Below are 17,815 nucleotides of genomic sequence, written 5' to 3'. Positions count from 1 at the left end.
GAAAAACTACATTACCCATAATGTAATGCACATAAAATGTGCCAAAAGAGCTCTTTTGCTCTGCTCACTCCCATGACGCACTGCAAATGACGTAATTTGCTCTGTCTTCCTACGCTTTTAAAATAATCTAGCTTGGTTCATGGCTTATAATGCTTTAATGAAGACTTTTTTAAAATCCCTATGGGAGAATTGAATGGAAAAAAAATTCTGGAACAAACACCGCTGAAAAAGTGGGTGGGCACTGTTGCACTCTATAGGGACTGATGTTAGCATGTTGCTAAGCTAATGACGTGTCACGTGGTTGTGGTATTGGGTAAACTGTCATATTTGAAGCAAAATTTTTCAATATTGAATGAATTATACGACTCTAACTTAGCCCACAATCTTGGATTTGTCTATGTGATTCAGCTTCATCAGAATTTTTTTTTTTTTTTTACAGCAAACATGTCGGGAATCAGCTCATGATGTCATAGCATATTGTCTACATATGCCGCTTTTGGAATAGAACATAGAGATCTGGAAGTGTAATGAATCAGTTCTCTCATAGTCTTTTTTTGTTTGAACTTGAATAGAGAGATGTGTTCACGCTTTTAAACTGTTGGTGTTGTTTTGTCCACCCTGAAACGGCTCAGTGTAAACCCTAAACAAATACAGTGACCCAGATACTGCCTTTGTTCCTTCACAATGAACAGCAGCCAGACCTGGCATGTGGAGAACACTAACTGACTCTCGGTTTGGATGGAACCGCTCTCCATTGACCTCATTGGCTGACACCTCAGCATTCGCTAGCTGTTAAGAAACAAGAACTTTTTTCTTGTGCTCAGTCCGACTAGCTTTTCTTTACCTTTCAGCCATCGTTCCACTCTTAATCTGTGAGGTTAAAAGCAAAGCACTGCTGTCAACATGTTCCTGTTTTGGAAATGTCATAAATCTATGGTTATAGTGTGGTTATAGTGGTTTGGCAGCATGTGGCTTAGTGCTGTTTACGGCTGGACAAGCAAAAAATTAAAATACAGTAAAATACAGTAAAAATCATTGAAAATGTTTTCCACAGTACTTTTATAGCTATTTTTAAGTTATACTGTACTAACATATTTTTATTTTCATTTTTAAATATAGAAAAATGCCTCATAATGATTTCCATTAATATATTTAAGCGACGATGCAAATTAATCTTAGAATCCGAGTTGTGAATAGATGTTGCTTAATTTAATATTACATACGGTATTTTTAATATTGCCGCAGGGACTCTGGCACACATTCAAAGGCAATTCAAAGATTTAAAAATTGGTGGGTTTTGTAATATTAAGAGATTTACATATTGGCCAGTTTTGTTCAAAGTGAGACAAAGTGATTTTCATAAAGTATTAAAGAAAATATGAATCAACATCGCAATTGAAAAGTCTGATGCTCGGGCACGCAAAGAGAAAGTTGAGGGATTTAAACAATGGTTAGTTTTGCTGTAAGCAAGAGTAGACAATTCTCAGAAAGCATTGGTTTTCTGTGGAAAAATAGCTGGTTATCAAATACTACGTTCATAATGTCAGTCTACATTCTATTATTTGTCTATCCAATTGGAATCTGATATAAAATTATTGACGGTCCACATTGTGTATCACAACTGTTCAGATCCGATTTGTGTGTCCCATGCCACTCTTTCGTTTTCTGGAATATCTGCATTGGTTTCTATGGCAATGACGTCACGTTAGTAGGCATAAGCCAAAAACAACAACAACAACCGCAACATGGAGGGGTTTGCAATATAGATGTTGTCTTATTTACGACATGACAATATGTAGCAGCCGTGCTGGACTACTGCGTTTTATGAGGAAGCGGCAGAAACGTGGGAGGCTGGTATGAGCGGCTTTATTTCGTGCTGTCATCTCCGCCAGTCTCAAAACATCTCCTTTAGATTGTGTCCTTAAACTTGTTTCTGAAGCGACTTTCAGCATGTTTCCCAAAACAACGTCTGACGTTTACATTTTATGTGGCGTGAGAAAGTCACATAAACCACGTAAAATCCGATCAGAGCAGTCTGACTGAGACGGATTTCCAGAAATGGATTTCAAACCAAATATGAATGTAGTTTAAAATGGATATGTAAAAATCGCATTTCATGTGATTTATTTGCCGTTCACACTTGCTAAATCTGGTCTGATTTCAATGTGATGTGCACAAAAATCGGATTTGGACTGACAGACTGAACGCTCCCCTATAAGAGCTTGATTTTCCAAATTTAATAGCAGTCATTGAAGAAACAATGTTGAGAAATATAGAGTATGGCTTTAACTGCGGTTAGTAGAGTCTCTGATTTCAGACAGAATTACGGCATTCTTTACTCTACTTTCAGGGCTTAATACCAATCCTCCTCCATACTGTTCACACAGTTAAAAAGTTCAAGGGGTATTCTGAGAGTAAATAGTGATCCAGGACAATCTCCTGCGTGTCATCATTGTTATTTAGGTTTTTGTCTGGATGCCCAAAGAAATGTTTTTATTATGATCTCCTTCACTTGCTTTCCCTCCCAGAATGGCTATACTCCACTGCACATAGCTGCCAAGAAGAACCAGATGGAGATAGCGACCACGCTGCTCGAGTATGGAGCTGATACCAATGCCACAACGCGCCAGGGCATCAGTCCTCTCCACCTGGCAGCCCAGGAGGGCAACATTGACATGGTCACGCTCCTGCTCGCCCGTGAAGCTGCCGTCAATCTGGGAAACAAGGTGAAAATGAGCTCAGTTACTTTATGACGCTATTCCACAAAGAGGAATAGCGTCATAAAATTTATTTAAAATTTATCTTTCAATTTTCTTTTGGGTGAGTAAAGTTTATAACAGCAAATGATGAAGACTCACTCCACGTGACCTTAAAAAACTTTGATTTTGAATTCAACATGCTCTTGAAAGTTGTAGCATATTTATTTACATTGTACTAATAAAGTCAACATCAAATCGAAATTGACCCTATTTACTTTGATCAGCTCAGTCAGTATTACCTAAACCAGGGGTTTCAAATTCCAGTCCAGACAAAACTCATATTTGCGCATATTATAGGTGCTTAAGGTTTGATGCCATAATATACTTGTATAAATAAATATAATATAAAGCAGCACACATATGGTCGAATGGAACCCACCCGTTAACTGAGCATGTCAGATAAGAGAGAAAAACAAAATGTGCAGAGTGAGGGAGGCACAAGGACTGGAATTGGGAACCCCTGACCTAAACTGATGGATGATTAATTTCTGCATGGGATATCTGTGCAGTTATGTCACTAAATTGGTTAATTAATATTTTTGTCAGAGTGGACTGACTCCTCTTCACCTGGCGGCTCAAGAGGACAAAGTCAGTGTTTCAGAAGTGCTGGTTAATCATGGTGCCACAGTGGACCCAGAGACTAAGGTATTGGACACACATATACACACAAACATGCATGCTGGGTTTCCATGTTTTATGGGGACTTTCCATCGAGACAATGGTATTTGTACAATACAAACTGTATATTCTATCCCCTAACCCTACCCCTAAACACAACCCCCACAGAAAACATTCTGCATTTTTACATTTTTAAAAAACACAATTTAGTGTGATTCATAAGCTGTTTTCCTCATGGGGACCAAAAATTTCCCTGTAAGATCAAAAATGTCTGGTACATTATGTCCCCACAATGTAAGGAATACCTGAACCACACACACACACACACTGTTCAAATGTTTGGGGCCCATACATTTCCTTTTAAGAAATTAATACTTTAAGTCAACAAGGATGCTGACAAATTCAGCTCTGCCATCACAGGAATAAATTATATTTTAAAAGATATTAAAATGGAAAACTTTATTTAAAAAAAAACTTGTAATAAATTGTAATAATATTTCATAATATTACTGTTTTTATTGTATTTGTGATCAAATAAATGCAGTTTTGGTGAGCATTAGAGACTTCTTTTAAAAACATAAAAAAAAAACTTTTTAAAAACATCAGATAGATAAACAGACAGACACATAGGTAGATAGATATGTGACACATACATCTGCACACTATGCCTGACCAGTCCCTCATTGGTCACTCATGTATAAACATCGAACGGCCCCGGCTCAAGGTCGTTCAGTGCGGCTCTCAGATGTTGAGACAGACAGCAGCACACAGATCGATACTCAACAGCACAATGACCCACAGAAAACACTCCCTCTCTGAGCACAGGGAATGAGACAGTAATGATAAAGAACAAGTGTATTATTACTTGTGTGTGGCATTTAGCAAGACATTAATTATAGTGGTGATCTGACACTTTTGCTAAGCTCCGCCCTCCTAGTTACTGTTGCTGATTTAGACAAGCTTTATAGAACATCCCATAGGAATGAACTGGATACTTCTGTGAACTCTTATGTGGTCATAAAGTTGCAAAAACTATAAGATGAATAAATCTTAATATTAAGGGTGATTATTTTTTATAAGACTAAGTGTGACTGTGTTTTTAGACAGGTAAGAGCATTCTTTAAATATATAATGGCCTTTTTAATGTGTGAATAATTCATTTGCTTGCCTGGAAACAGAAGTCTCGAGTAATGTGTGTCTCTGTGCTCTGGTTCAGATGGGATATACACCCCTGCATGTCGCCTGTCACTATGGAAATGTGAAGATGGTGCACTTCCTCCTGAAGAACCAGGCTAAAGTCAACGCCAAAACTAAGGTTATTGAAATAATGTTCACAGAAAGCAGTGCGTGAGGCTGAGTAACTGCATTTCTTTAACCGTCGCTTGTAACAGAACGCTTTTCTGATTACTGGTGGTCCAAAATAAAGTTTTAATCTTCTCAAATCCCCTATTGTTCAGAATGGATACACACCTCTTCATCAGGCTGCCCAGCAGGGTCACACACACATCATTAACCTTCTGCTGCAGCACGGAGCCTCTCCTAATGAGCTGACAGTGGTGAGTGTCACAACAGCACGACGGCTGAATTCCTGCTCCTCTTCAAATCAAGATGCCTCAAATCAGTTTAAGGAGAAGTTTGCTGTTACTTTTCTAAGCAATCAGACTGAGTGATTTTTGCCTGGTTACACTGTGAAATTTGTGGAAAAATCTAATTTTAAGACTTAAAATTAAAATTCAAATTTATTTTCTACATTGATCTCTGCATTGATTTAGCCTTTTTCTCCCAGAATTTTTTTTTTTTACAGTATCTGTTACATGACACCATGATTAAATTTAAATTTTATTTATTTTAGAATATATGATGTTATACATTATATTGAAATAGTAATTATATAAATAGGTCTATGTAGTACCTTGAATTTAATGGTTAGTTTCACCCAAAAATGAAAATTCTGTCATTAATTATTCACTCTCATGTTGTTCCACACCTGTAAGACCTTTGTTCATCTTCGGAACACAAATTAAGATATTTTTGATAAAATCCAATGATTCAGTGAGGCCTGCATTGCCAGCATGCTTAACTTAGACTTTCAAATGCCCGGAAAGGTACTAAAGACATATTTAAAACAGTTCATGTGACTGCAGTGGTTCAACCTTAATGTTATGAAGTGACTAGAATACTTTTTGTGCACCAAAAAAACAAAATAACGACTTTATTCAACAATATCTAGTGATGGGCGAATTTCAAAACACTGCTTCATGAAGCTTCGAAGCTTTACGAATCTTTACGAAACGCCTTGTTTACTGAAATCATGTGACTTTGGCAGAGATTGTTTGATTCTGTAGTCACATGAACTGTTTTAAATATGTCTTTAGTAACTTTCTGTACGGTGGCCCAGTAGTGCACAACACAACGAAATTAAAAAAGCGAACATAAGTTCACAAGACAACGAAATCGAGCCACAACACAACGGAATAAAGCCACAACACAACGAAATCGAGCCACAACACAAAGGAATAAAGCCAACAGGAATAAAGCCACAACACAACGAAATCGAGCCACAACACAACGGAATAAAGCCACAACACAACGAAATCGAGCCACAACACAACAGAATAAAGCCACAACACAACGGAATAAAGCCACAACACAACGAAATCGAGCCACAACACAACGAAATCGAGCCACAACACAACAGAATAAAGCCACAACACAACGGAATAAAGCCACAACACAACGAAATCGAGCCACAACACAACGGAATAAAGCCACAACACAACGGAATAAAGCCACAACACAACGGAATCGAGCCACAACACAACAGAATAAAGCCACAACACAACGGAATAAAGCCACAACACAACGAAATCGAGCCACAACACAACGGAATAAAGCCACAACACAACGGAATAAAGCCACAACACAACGAAATCGAGCCACCACACTACAGAAGAAAGCCACAACACAATGAAATCGAGCCACAACACAACAGAAATGCTCCCGACCACTAGGGGGCTCTCAGAGCTCGGTAAAGTTAGTTTTCCTTGCCACTGTTCTATAGAGTCGGCAGTAATATCAATACCACGATTAGTTTAAACAGTATGTAACCACCGTATATCGACATGAAATATTAATTCAAAATCACCTACGTGCAAAATAGCTTCAAATTTATACCTGTGAAAGATTTGACGCGCTACCACAGCACATGATGAAGGGAACGTCTGCCAATCCCACCAAGTGGTTAAAACGCATAATTTGTATTCATTAAAATTACTATTATCATTTAAATACAGATATATTCAAATTTCAAAGCTTGTCAGTCTTACCAACAGGAACTAACAACCTTTGGAATTTGAACATGTCTGTTTTTAAATGTTAAAAGTAATTTTAATGAATACAAATTATACGTTTTAACCACTTGGTGGAATTGGTGGATGTTCCCTTCATCATGCGCCGTGGTATCGCGTCAAATCATTCAGTATAAATATAAGTATAAATATGAAGCTATTGTGAACGTAGTTGATTTTTAATTAATATTTCATGTCGATATACAATGCTTACATACTTAAAACTAATCATGGTATTGATATCTTTGTAAAACTGTCGACTTTATAGAACAGTGGCAAGGAATAGTAATATTACCAAACTATATATTACCCAAGTGGTCGGGAGCATTTCCGTTGCGTTGTGGCTTTATTTCGTTGTGTTGTGGCTTTATTTCGTTGTGTTGTGAACTTAAATTTGCTTTTTTAATTTCATTGTGTCGTGCACTACTTGGGCCACCGTATTTCTGGGCGTTTGAAAGTCTAAATGAACTTGCTCTAAATAGAGGCCTCACGAGCCATCAGATTTTATCAAAAAATATCTTAATTTGTGTTCCGAAGATGAACAAAGGTCTTACGGGTGTGGAACGACATGAGGGTAATTAATGACAGAAATTTCATTTTTAGGTGAACTAACCCTTTAATATTCTACAACATCCACTATAGGCATCACAGTACAACAGAAATATATAATGATGTGCATTTGCCAAAATTCCAATAGAATTAATTAATTAATATAATTTTATACTTTTTAAAGCCTTTACTTTTACTTTTTTATTTTTATTATTATTTCAGTGAATGTTCTTTTTCTTGAACCTACAGAATGGAAACACTGCCTTAGCTATTGCCAGGCGGCTGGGTTACATCTCTGTGGTCGACACGCTCAAAGTCGTGACAGAGGAGACGCACACTACTGTGGTGAGAGACTTTGTGTCATAACATATTCTAAATATATAAATACAGCTATTCTGCTGGATACTGTACACCATGTGTTACTGTGCTTTAGTACAATGGTTTTCCACTGGTGGATCACTGTTGTGATCATTGTCACAGACAAAAAACAATGATACATACATACAAATAATAAAATACATGCATTATGTTTGACACAGAGCAAAAAACATCCACAATTGCATCTTTTTATGTTTGTTTTTTTTTTCTTCTTTGATTACAGACTGTGACAGAGAAACATAAAATGAATGTTCCAGAAACAATGAACGAAGTTTTGGATATGTCAGATGATGAAGGTAAAAAGGAACTATTTGAGTTTTCATATGATACTGTTCTATTTTCATGTAAAGTTTATTTTTGTTCATTTACATATTATTTCTAACATTTTTTATTTAAATTACACAGTCCGTAGAGCCAATGTCCCAGAAATGCTCAATGAGGACTATATTTCAGATGTTGATGAAGGTATCTCTTCTTTTGTGTGGTTTGTTCTTATAGCACCTGCCTTTTTCTTTTTTTCACATTTTCCAACTAACCAGATCTTCTTATTCAGTCTTTTTTGTGTTATAGACTCTTTTCACTCCATGGCTGTTGAATATGGCTTTGTAATAGTTGCTAGGCTACTCTTTATGAATATGAAATTCTTCAATATGCAAATCTCCATTGGCTTGCATATATTAAGTCTTGGTTTTGCTATTCTAATAACATCTGTACATATAATTACAATTTCACACATACTCTCTTTGAAATATCGGCCTCTATGGGCAGAATTTTTTTTCATCCGAAGTCTTGGCTGTTGGATAATTAGACAGACGTTTGTTTGGCTCGGTCCTTTTCTGTTTTGCAGTCAAAACCTACAGAGCTTCAGTGTAAGCTAAAAGGATTGAATAGTTTGCCAGTCAGTGCTATGAATGACAATTTTTTTTGTATCCATTTATTTGATACTGTAGCATGATGGTTCTGAATGCATTTTTATCCTTGATTGAAAATATATATACTCCCTTTTTGAAACAGACTTTGAGGAGCAAAGTAAAAGTACAAGTAAAATTTTTGTTGAATATCCAGTCTCTGATATTCTGATATCATGCTGTCCCTTTGACAGTTCTGACATGTGGTGAATATAGTTTTTGCATATGCGTAACAAGAATACAGCCCTCACTAAACGTGTGTGTGCGTACGCTGTAGAGACTGAAACATGGTTTTTAGTTTCTGTAAACTGATATTCCTGCATACTCCCAGGGCATAACTGACATAACTCGCATGGCCTCTTATTTACGTCTTACACCTCTGTGCCCTAAATAAACACGTCATATGAATATACTCTCAACATTCTGACAATCGGTTCCTGTATGAAAATGCCGCGTTTACAATATCTAAAATGAATGAATCAATTCTGCTCACATCACCAGTTGGCAGCTGAATGCAAACGTCTGTTTGGCATAAAACCATTTGCCACTGCTGACGCTGCTCGCTTTTTCCATCTGATTCTCTCGCGCTCTCTTTGGCAGAGTGAAAGAGCTCAGTTTTGTTTATCCGGTCGTGAGGTGCAGTACTAATAACTCAGATCCCAGCAAACCTCACAAATAACTTATATTTAAAGCCAATGCCTACATTTAGACTGTGTTGGGGAAAGTTACTTTTAAAAGTAATGCATTACAATATTGCATTACTCTCTAAAAAAGTAACTAATTGTGTTACTTAGTTACTTTTTATGAAAAGTAATGCATTACATTACTTTTGTGTTACTTTTTCTCACCTGGGCTGGGCTTGCTTGTTTATTTTTTTAATAACAATAAAAAAAGTTCTATTTTTGGCAAATGTAAAGGCCCTTTCACACCAAAAGTGATAATGAATAAGCCTCAGGCTGATGGAAATGCATATTCATTCCTGTACAGTAGAGCTCAAACAAGCCTTTCAGCTGTGCTGCCATTGCGGATGAAAGAAGAATAGGATACAGGAGAAGGAAGTTCAACACTCTTATTTCTAAATCTAAGTAATTTTTGCTTATTAGTATGGTTGAATTAGATCATTGAAAGGTCAGCAGCAAAGACATTGGTTAATAAAGTGAGATTAAATACATAAAGTAGATTTTTATTCATTTTGAGGAATACTGAATGTTTTTGTGCAAGTGATATGAGTATATGTATGTTCACAATTAGTCTAGAACTACAATAACCGTCATGTTCACACAGAGCACACAACACCTCTGCACTTTATTTCTCTTAACACAGGGACGAGAAAGCTGTCCGTCAATAAGTGTAAAAAAATAACTTGTGTTAATTATTTGAAAAAGTAACTTAGATATTTTGTTGTGAATTGAAAAAAGTAATGTCAATTTACTAGTTACTTGAAAAAAGTAATCCGATTACTTATTTACTTTATTAGCACATGCTTTTTTCCATGTCAGCATAAAACCAAAATTGACCCTATTCACTTTCTTAATACACATTTTCTTGGTCGCATTGTTTTAAAAAATACACATTTAGGTCTGGCTACATTCTGGTATGGAATGGCCCAATCAATGATCCAATCAATTCTCAATGGATCAACTGCAGATAGGAATGGGAATACTTAGAAATTAAACAATTAAACAATTTTGGTTCCTTAATAACTCTGTTCTCTTAGCGGCAGTTTACACGACACCGTTTTCAACTAAAAACGGAAAACTTTTTATGCGGTTTGGTTGTTCATTTACACTACAGCAGCGTTTTGGGGGCCTGAAAACGCAAACTTTTGAAGACGGGATTTAAAGTGCACGTTTTTCGCGGATCCTTGTGAACGGGTATCATTTTGACAACATTGTCGTCTGTACTCAAAAATGCAAAAAAAAAAAAAAAAAAACCTTTTCCATTTTTAGTACATCATTGTTGTGTAAACGTACCCTTAAAGTCACCATCAAAATTGACAATACATGGAATATTCCGGTGTTTATTAAAAATGATTGCACATCAATATATTTGTAATCGATTTGTCCTCATAATCTTTAAGCAAAATAACCTTCCCTCACAATGTCATCTCTTCTCTGATGACGTGTTTACTGGTTCGAATACAGGACAATAACCTCTCCCCTCCAGCAACCTGACACTCACAGCAATTAGCAAATGACAACGATGCAATCAATTCCAGATGGACAAAATCAAGTCCCTCCCTACATTTTTCTCATTCGAGAAGCCGTTTAACTTGGATATATGCCACAATAGGGAAGAAAAGTTGGCTGCAACTTCCCTTCATGCCAGCTTTAACGGTTCAATTACCAATTCACTTTTGAGTCTTTTTGACTGATTCATTAAAAGAATCATTGGTTCGTGAATCAGACTACCCTGATTGTGCTTGTTGGTTTTTGCTTGCAATCTGCAAGGGTATAAAATGACACTATGAAATAAGATAAAATGAGTTAAAACTAGACCAAATGAGTTGAAAATGGTCATTCAGTGCTGAATCTCTAAATTGTATTCTGGATTAACATGTTTACTTGGTTGGGATTATAAACAGGTGTCGCAATGTGTTCCCTGATTCCCATCTGGAACAGGATTTTGAGTTCCTGGAGTTGGAACTCTGACAGCTCAAGAACGCTGTTAGTAGGAGAGTGTGGTCAGGTGGCAGGCGGTCTTTTTTGTTGGTCTCCCTCCTTTTTTACTATTTGTTCTGCTGCCTGTAGAAGGGCTCTTTTGTTGTCCCTCTGTTGTACAGGGTCTGATTACAGGGAGCACCTCCGCACCAGCACAAATTACCATAGAAATACGCCCCCTTCCATGTCTATTGTGTCCCACCCCAGCTGGGAGCTCCTGAGGCATGAGGAATGCCGAGATCCGATTGCCACACTCGCTCTGAAACTGCCTCAAGTGTTACCTCGCTCCCGTGATGACCTCACACTGATCAGGCTTGCGACAGCCTCGCACCGTTTGAACGTCCTGTCAGGCTGCGACAGAGGGGTGTGTGTGCGTACGTATGCGTGTGTGTGTGAACGCACACACAGAAAGAAGCAACTGGATCGTTTCAGACACTCTGGACAGGGCCGTAGTGAACATGTGGAAATAATCGTGCTGTGTGGAGTTTACCGGATTGAGGAAGTGTGGCTTCTGGTAGTGAAAAAGGACAAAGAGGACCTGTAAATATTTTTAAAGCTGGTGTGAAGATGAAGGATGGATTTTTCTGTTCATTGTAAGAGATCTTGTTTTTCATGAGCTGCTATTTCTGATTTGATCACGCTGTTCAAAGCCACACAATATGATAGTTTTAAAGATGGAAGGGAAGCTGAAGTGTGAGAAATGATATGTGTGTGGGAGTTTAAAGTACTTATAAAAACTTTGTGTTAGTTGTTAGTTTGAGCCTGTAATATATATAATTAGCTTTATGTAAAAAAATTATACATGTTATATCCTCATTTGGATAACTAGGAAAAAGTGGGTGTTATGTTCAGTCACCACTTGTTAAAAATGTTTTAACTGACCTGTTAACTTGTGGTAGTGTTTAGGGTGCAGTTTTGTTGTGTAAGAGGCAGCACTTGGGTTCTCTTTAGGACATTTCACAATTAAATTGTGTAAATATCAGTGTGTGTGAGTGTGTGCGCATGAAAGAGAGTGAAAGTTGCAGTTCCGTGGGGCTGATTTTAGGGGGAGGTGGTTGCCAGGGTGATTAGCAGTGGAGGGGGGAGGTGAGGGGTGTTCATGTTGGAATGCTGTGTCCCCACAATCTCTCTCATAGCCTGCATTCATAACGTAGTTCAATGTGGCCCAATTACGATTTTTGATGTAAACAAATTACATGACAGCAAAAAAAAAATTGCCTTTTTTTCTGGGCCATTTATTTATATATAAGTGGAAATAAATCTGATTCAAATCTGATCATACATTCAGATTAGTGTTTGTCTACTAAATCTGTAGCTCTCACCCCCGGTTTCACTGACAAGGCATTAAGCTAGTCCTAGACTAAAATGCATGTTTGTGCTTGTTTTAACTGAAAGCAGCTTGCACTGACATGCAATGACATGCAATATGTCATTGTTTTGTCTCCAGATGCACACCAGTAATGGTTTTTTTTTTTCCCCCTTTTTTTTTTTAAGGCACGTTTATAAAAGCTACCTAAATGCCCTAATTGAACTAAGGCTTAATCTTGGCTTAATCTGATCCCTGTTTGTGATACTGGGCATAAGTGTTTAATTTAAGCATTTAATTTAGCCCAAACAAACAGACATTCAAACTTTTTTGTTTTGTGAATAAATTTGGCTATTAAGTACACTGGAGGGAAAAAAAAAAAAAAAAAAAAAAAAATATATATATATATATATATATATATATATATATATATATATATATATAGTAACCTGACAATGATCAAATCTAAATTAACTGGTTTTATTCTAGTCAAAAATATTATTTAACATCACTGAACCAACCTATATACATTCATTTATGCCAACAAACCTATTTTTATGGGTGAAATAACCTATAGGTACAAAATAAGGTACAAAAGGTACAAAAAACTGGATAACAATTGCAGGTTACTTACAAACCCGAATTCCAAAAAAGTTGGGAAACTGTACAAATTGTGAATAAAAACAGAATGCAATGATGTTGAAGTTTCAAATTTCAATATTTTATTCAGATTACAACATATATGATATATCAAATGTTTAAACTGAGAAAATGTATCATTTTAACTTTAATTAAAAATAAGTTGATTTTAAATTTCATGGCATCAACACATCTCAAAAAAGTTGGGACAAGGCCATGTTTACCACTGTGTAGCATCCCCTCTTTTTTTTTATAACAGTCTGCAAACGTCTGGGGACTGAGGAGACAAGTTGCTCAAGTTTAGGAACAGGAATGTTGTCCCATTCTTGTCTAATACAGGCTTCTAGTTGCTCAACTATCTTAGGTCTTCTTTGTCGCATCTTCCTCTTTATGATGCGCCAAATGTTTTCTATGGGTGAAAGATCTGGACTGCAGGCTGGCCATTTCAGTACCCGGATCCTTCTTCTACACAGCCATGATGTTGTAATTGATGCAGTATGTGGCCTGGCATTGTCATGTTGGAAAATGCAAGGTCTTCCCTGAAAGAGACGAACATCTGGATGGGAGCATATGTTGTTCTAGAACTTGGATATACCTTTCGGCATTGATGGTGCCTTTCCAGATGTGTAAGCTTGCCCATGCCACACGCACTCATGCAACCCCATACCATCAGAGATGCAGGCTTCTGAACTGAGCACTGATAACAACTTGGGTTGTCCTTGTCCTCTTTAGTCCGGATGACATGGTGTCCCAGTTTTCCAAAAAGAACTTCAAATTTTGATTCGTCCGACCACAGGACAGCTTTCCACTTTGCCACAGTCCATTTTAAATGAGCCTTGGCCCAGAGAAAACGCCTGCGCTTTCTGGATCATGTTTAGATATGGCTTCTTTTTCGACCTATAGAGTTTTAGCCGGCAACGGCGAATGGCACGGTGGATTGTGTTCACTGAGAATGTTTTCTGGAAGTATTCCTGAGCCCATGTTGTGATTTCCATTACAGTAGCATTCCTGTATGTGATGCAGTGCCGTCTAAGGGCCCGAAGATCTCAGGGCATCCAGTATGGTTTTCCGGCCTTGATCCCTTACGCACAGAGATTGTTCCAGATTCTCTGAAATCTTTGGATGATATTATGCACTGTAGATGATGATAACTTCAAACTCTTTGCAATTTTTCTCTGAGAAACTTTCTTTCTGATATTGCTCCACTATTTTTCCATTATTTTTAACTTCTCCGGCCTTCATTTTTAAAGAAATTTAGAATTACACATTGTGCCAGTTTTGCTATGTTCAGTGTACAAAAGATTTGAACTTTTGACATTAACTATTTGTATACTGAATTATGATTGGTCATCTGTTTAATACATTTATTTGCATATTGTATTGAAATGTTACTTGTTAAAAACTATTTATAGCTATCATTACATAAAGTAATGTATTAGTTGCATTAGAAGTGTTATCCATAAACATAGAAAACATTATTTGTTATGAATATGTATATATATATATATATATATATATATATATATATATATATATATATATAGTTGTAGTAGTAGTAGTAGTAGAAGTATTTATTAAATTTGTTTAGTGTCATTAGTGTCTGATATGAGCCAAATGTAGGTCATTTGAACATCGTTCCCAAAAATCAGGAAATCGTAATTGGGTGCTTGTTCTTGCAGTGTGACTGTAGCCTTCCTCTTCCTCTCTCTGCATTCTGGTCTTCCTCTCTCATCTATGCATTAGCTGTAGCTTTTTCTGTGACCCACTTCACTGCTGCTCTGCTGTAGTGTCCATTAACTGCATTGTTTGAATCTATCTTGTCATAGATGCATATTAAAAACAGATTTATGGTCACCATGAGCTAGTTGGAACATATGGTATTGATGTTCTCTAAATGGCTTGCTTACATTTCCAGACTTATAATAATATAATCTAAACAAAGATTGCATGAATCTGCAGCTATTTAAGAGTTTGGGAAGTGTGCCAGTGATTGTTGTGGGATCGTGGGGGGCATTTTGGTCTGAACCAGCCATTCATTCTTAACGCCAACATGAAATCAAAATCTTCCCTATTCACTTTGATCCTGGTCTTATTGCCTATGATTCATCAGTTCACATTATTTCCAAAGGAAAATTGGAAAATGGGTTTTGAATGCCATTCATGTTGACTTTAAAGGGTCAGTGTTGCTGTAAAGGGTCTCTTTTTTCAGATAGGTGTGGTAATTCTTTTTTTTTTTTTTTTTTTTTGCTGATAGGTGAGGAAGCGATGACAGGAGAAACGGACAAGTACCTGGGACCGCAAGACCTGCGCGAGCTCGGAGACGACTCTCTCCCGCAAGAGGGATACGTGGGATTCAGTGTTGGAGCCCGCACGGCCAGGTAACGTACGCTCATCGCATGCAGAACTTGCTTTCTAAACAGCTTTTTACATTATTATCAAAATTACACTTCATATGTTACTGTTTTCAGCAAGACATACACAGTGGAAAGCTGTAGGTCTTACTGCACTCCAAAAAATATTTAGGCCTAAATTTAAGATTTATGTGTTTGAATTGCAAATTTCCATCCACTTGGATTACACAGTTTTAACATAAGCAAACTAATAAACTTAATGCGATGCATATTTGTCAGACATACATAAATGAAACAGGTAAGAAACAGATAAGATTTCTATAATAGTAATAATAAACTGAAGGGCTTTTCACACTAGTAAATGTTGCTTCACATTTCACATTGCTCATAATTTATCCAGGTTTCACCCTTATATTATATATTGTTGACTGTACTATTAAAGGATTAGTTCACTTTCAAATGAAAATTACCCCATGCTTTACTCACCCTCAAGCCATCCTAGGTGTATATGACTTTCTTCCTTCTGATGAACACAATTGGAGAAATATTAATAAATATCCTGAAGCATCCGAGCTTTATAATGGCAGTGAGCAGGGGTCACGAGTATGAAGATGACAAAAGTGCTTCCATCTACAGCCATCTATTATAAACGTACTCCACACGGCTCTGGAGGGTTAATAAAGGCCTTCTGAAGCGAAGTTATTAAGTAAAACATGTAGCTTTCGCCAGACCACCTTCCGTATTCAACTTACGAAGAAAGCGTAAACTGGCATTGCGTCAATTAAGTTTTTTCCGTAAGTTGAATAGGGAAGGCGCTATACACCTAGGATGGCTTGAGGGTAAAGCTTTGGGTAATTTTCATATGAAAGTATCCTTTAAGTTTATCGGTCTATAAAGGAAAGAATGAGACTCTTCTTCATTCCAGTTGTCACATTTCATATATAACATGCAGTGTTTACATGACTGTCCAAAGCACATGAACATGAGGCACACGATTGGCTGTTGGTTGCTAAGCATCAAATCTTAACATTCTAACACTGCATCGTTTCACACTGTACAATTTTGGGGGGTAACATGCGGGGTTAACACCACAAAAGCGGTGCTAACTCCGCTTCTAAATTACAAGTGTAAAACATTCCTTTACCCGGGGTTAAAAGTGGGGTTTAGAACAACGATAACCCAGGGTTTAGCAACGTGTGAAAAGACATTGAATGTTTTTTTTAAATACACAATAACCAGGAGGAATATATTTATATATTTATTTGTATCATCAAATAATCCAATTTGTTTCAATTTTATGCATTTTAACTAACTGAATATTGTTTCTTCCACAGCTAGCCATATTTTAACCATGTTCAGACCTTTTAATTGAATAAATTTTAAATTGTTTTCACGGTGAATATGTTGATTCTAAGTAATCTAAATAACTGCATTTTGAAAATATGATTATTTAAATTAATGCAAATAAATGCAAATAGTTAATGATATATTATGCCTTGATGATTTTGGAAATCTTACCTGTATGACTGACAAATATGAAACCCATTAAGTTTATTAGTTTATTTATGTTAAAACTGTGTAATGGAAATTTATATGCAATTCAAATACATAAATCTTAAATTTAGGCCAATTTATTTATTTATTTATTTGAGTGTGAAAGGTTATAGGTTCAAATCCCACAAGTTTGGATCATACTGTTATATCTGAACCTAGCATGCTGTAAGTTTTATTGGAATCAGTACTAATTTCTGTTAATATAGTTTAGAATTGGTAAACATAAGAGGTTCACAACATGTAGGCTGTCGTTCCAGGTTAACAGACCACACAAGATAAGAGAAGACATTAAGCCATTTAAAGGGACACCCAAATTGTACTTATCCTCATGTTGTTCCAAACCCTTATCACTTTGTTTTTCTCTGTAAAACACAAAATTAAGTGTTTTGAAGAACATTCACTTAAACTCAGCGTAACTATAATCTAAATGAGCTGGCTTTATGGTGAATGGAGACTATTCATGGCTGCAGAACCAGATGTTATTTCCTTATTCCTGTCTTATCTGAAAGCTGTAGACTCTTTATTTGCATTGTGTGTTGGCCGCCTGCTGTCATCTTTTGATTCAGTAGTCTGTGCTGTTGAGTGAGAAGGCCATAGCTAATGTTTAACCTACATGTAACTTGCTTCAGGGGATTTTCCCTCCAACAAACACAAGTTTGACAGCACTCAATAATCGAAAGGGTTGAGTGAGATTTCAAACTACAGACAAGCTTTCATAACAGGAAATTATGATCATGTTCAATAAC

The 17,815-nt window shown here is 36.6% G+C and overlaps 1 protein-coding gene across 1 annotated transcript in view; it reads left to right on the top strand.

Annotated features, from left to right (window-relative positions):
• Window positions 1–17,815, top strand: part of LOC125255081 (ankyrin-3-like) — a 166,327-nt gene that overhangs the window by 143,344 nt on the left and 5,168 nt on the right. Inside the window, exons 18-25 of the mRNA XM_048170037.1 lie at window positions 2,529–2,726; window positions 3,306–3,404; window positions 4,594–4,692; window positions 4,835–4,933; window positions 7,523–7,618; window positions 7,875–7,947; window positions 8,057–8,116; window positions 15,419–15,542. Of these exons, the coding sequence (XP_048025994.1) occupies window positions 2,529–2,726; window positions 3,306–3,404; window positions 4,594–4,692; window positions 4,835–4,933; window positions 7,523–7,618; window positions 7,875–7,947; window positions 8,057–8,116; window positions 15,419–15,542 (848 nt within the window). The remainder of the gene's footprint in view (window positions 1–2,528; window positions 2,727–3,305; window positions 3,405–4,593; window positions 4,693–4,834; window positions 4,934–7,522; window positions 7,619–7,874; window positions 7,948–8,056; window positions 8,117–15,418; window positions 15,543–17,815) is intronic.

Source organism: Megalobrama amblycephala, linkage group LG20, assembly GCF_018812025.1.
Source record: "Megalobrama amblycephala isolate DHTTF-2021 linkage group LG20, ASM1881202v1, whole genome shotgun sequence".
Lineage (NCBI taxonomy): Eukaryota > Metazoa > Chordata > Actinopteri > Cypriniformes > Xenocyprididae > Megalobrama > Megalobrama amblycephala.
Note: the sequence above shows the minus strand (reverse complement) of the source record. Positions and strands in the feature narration are given on the sequence as shown.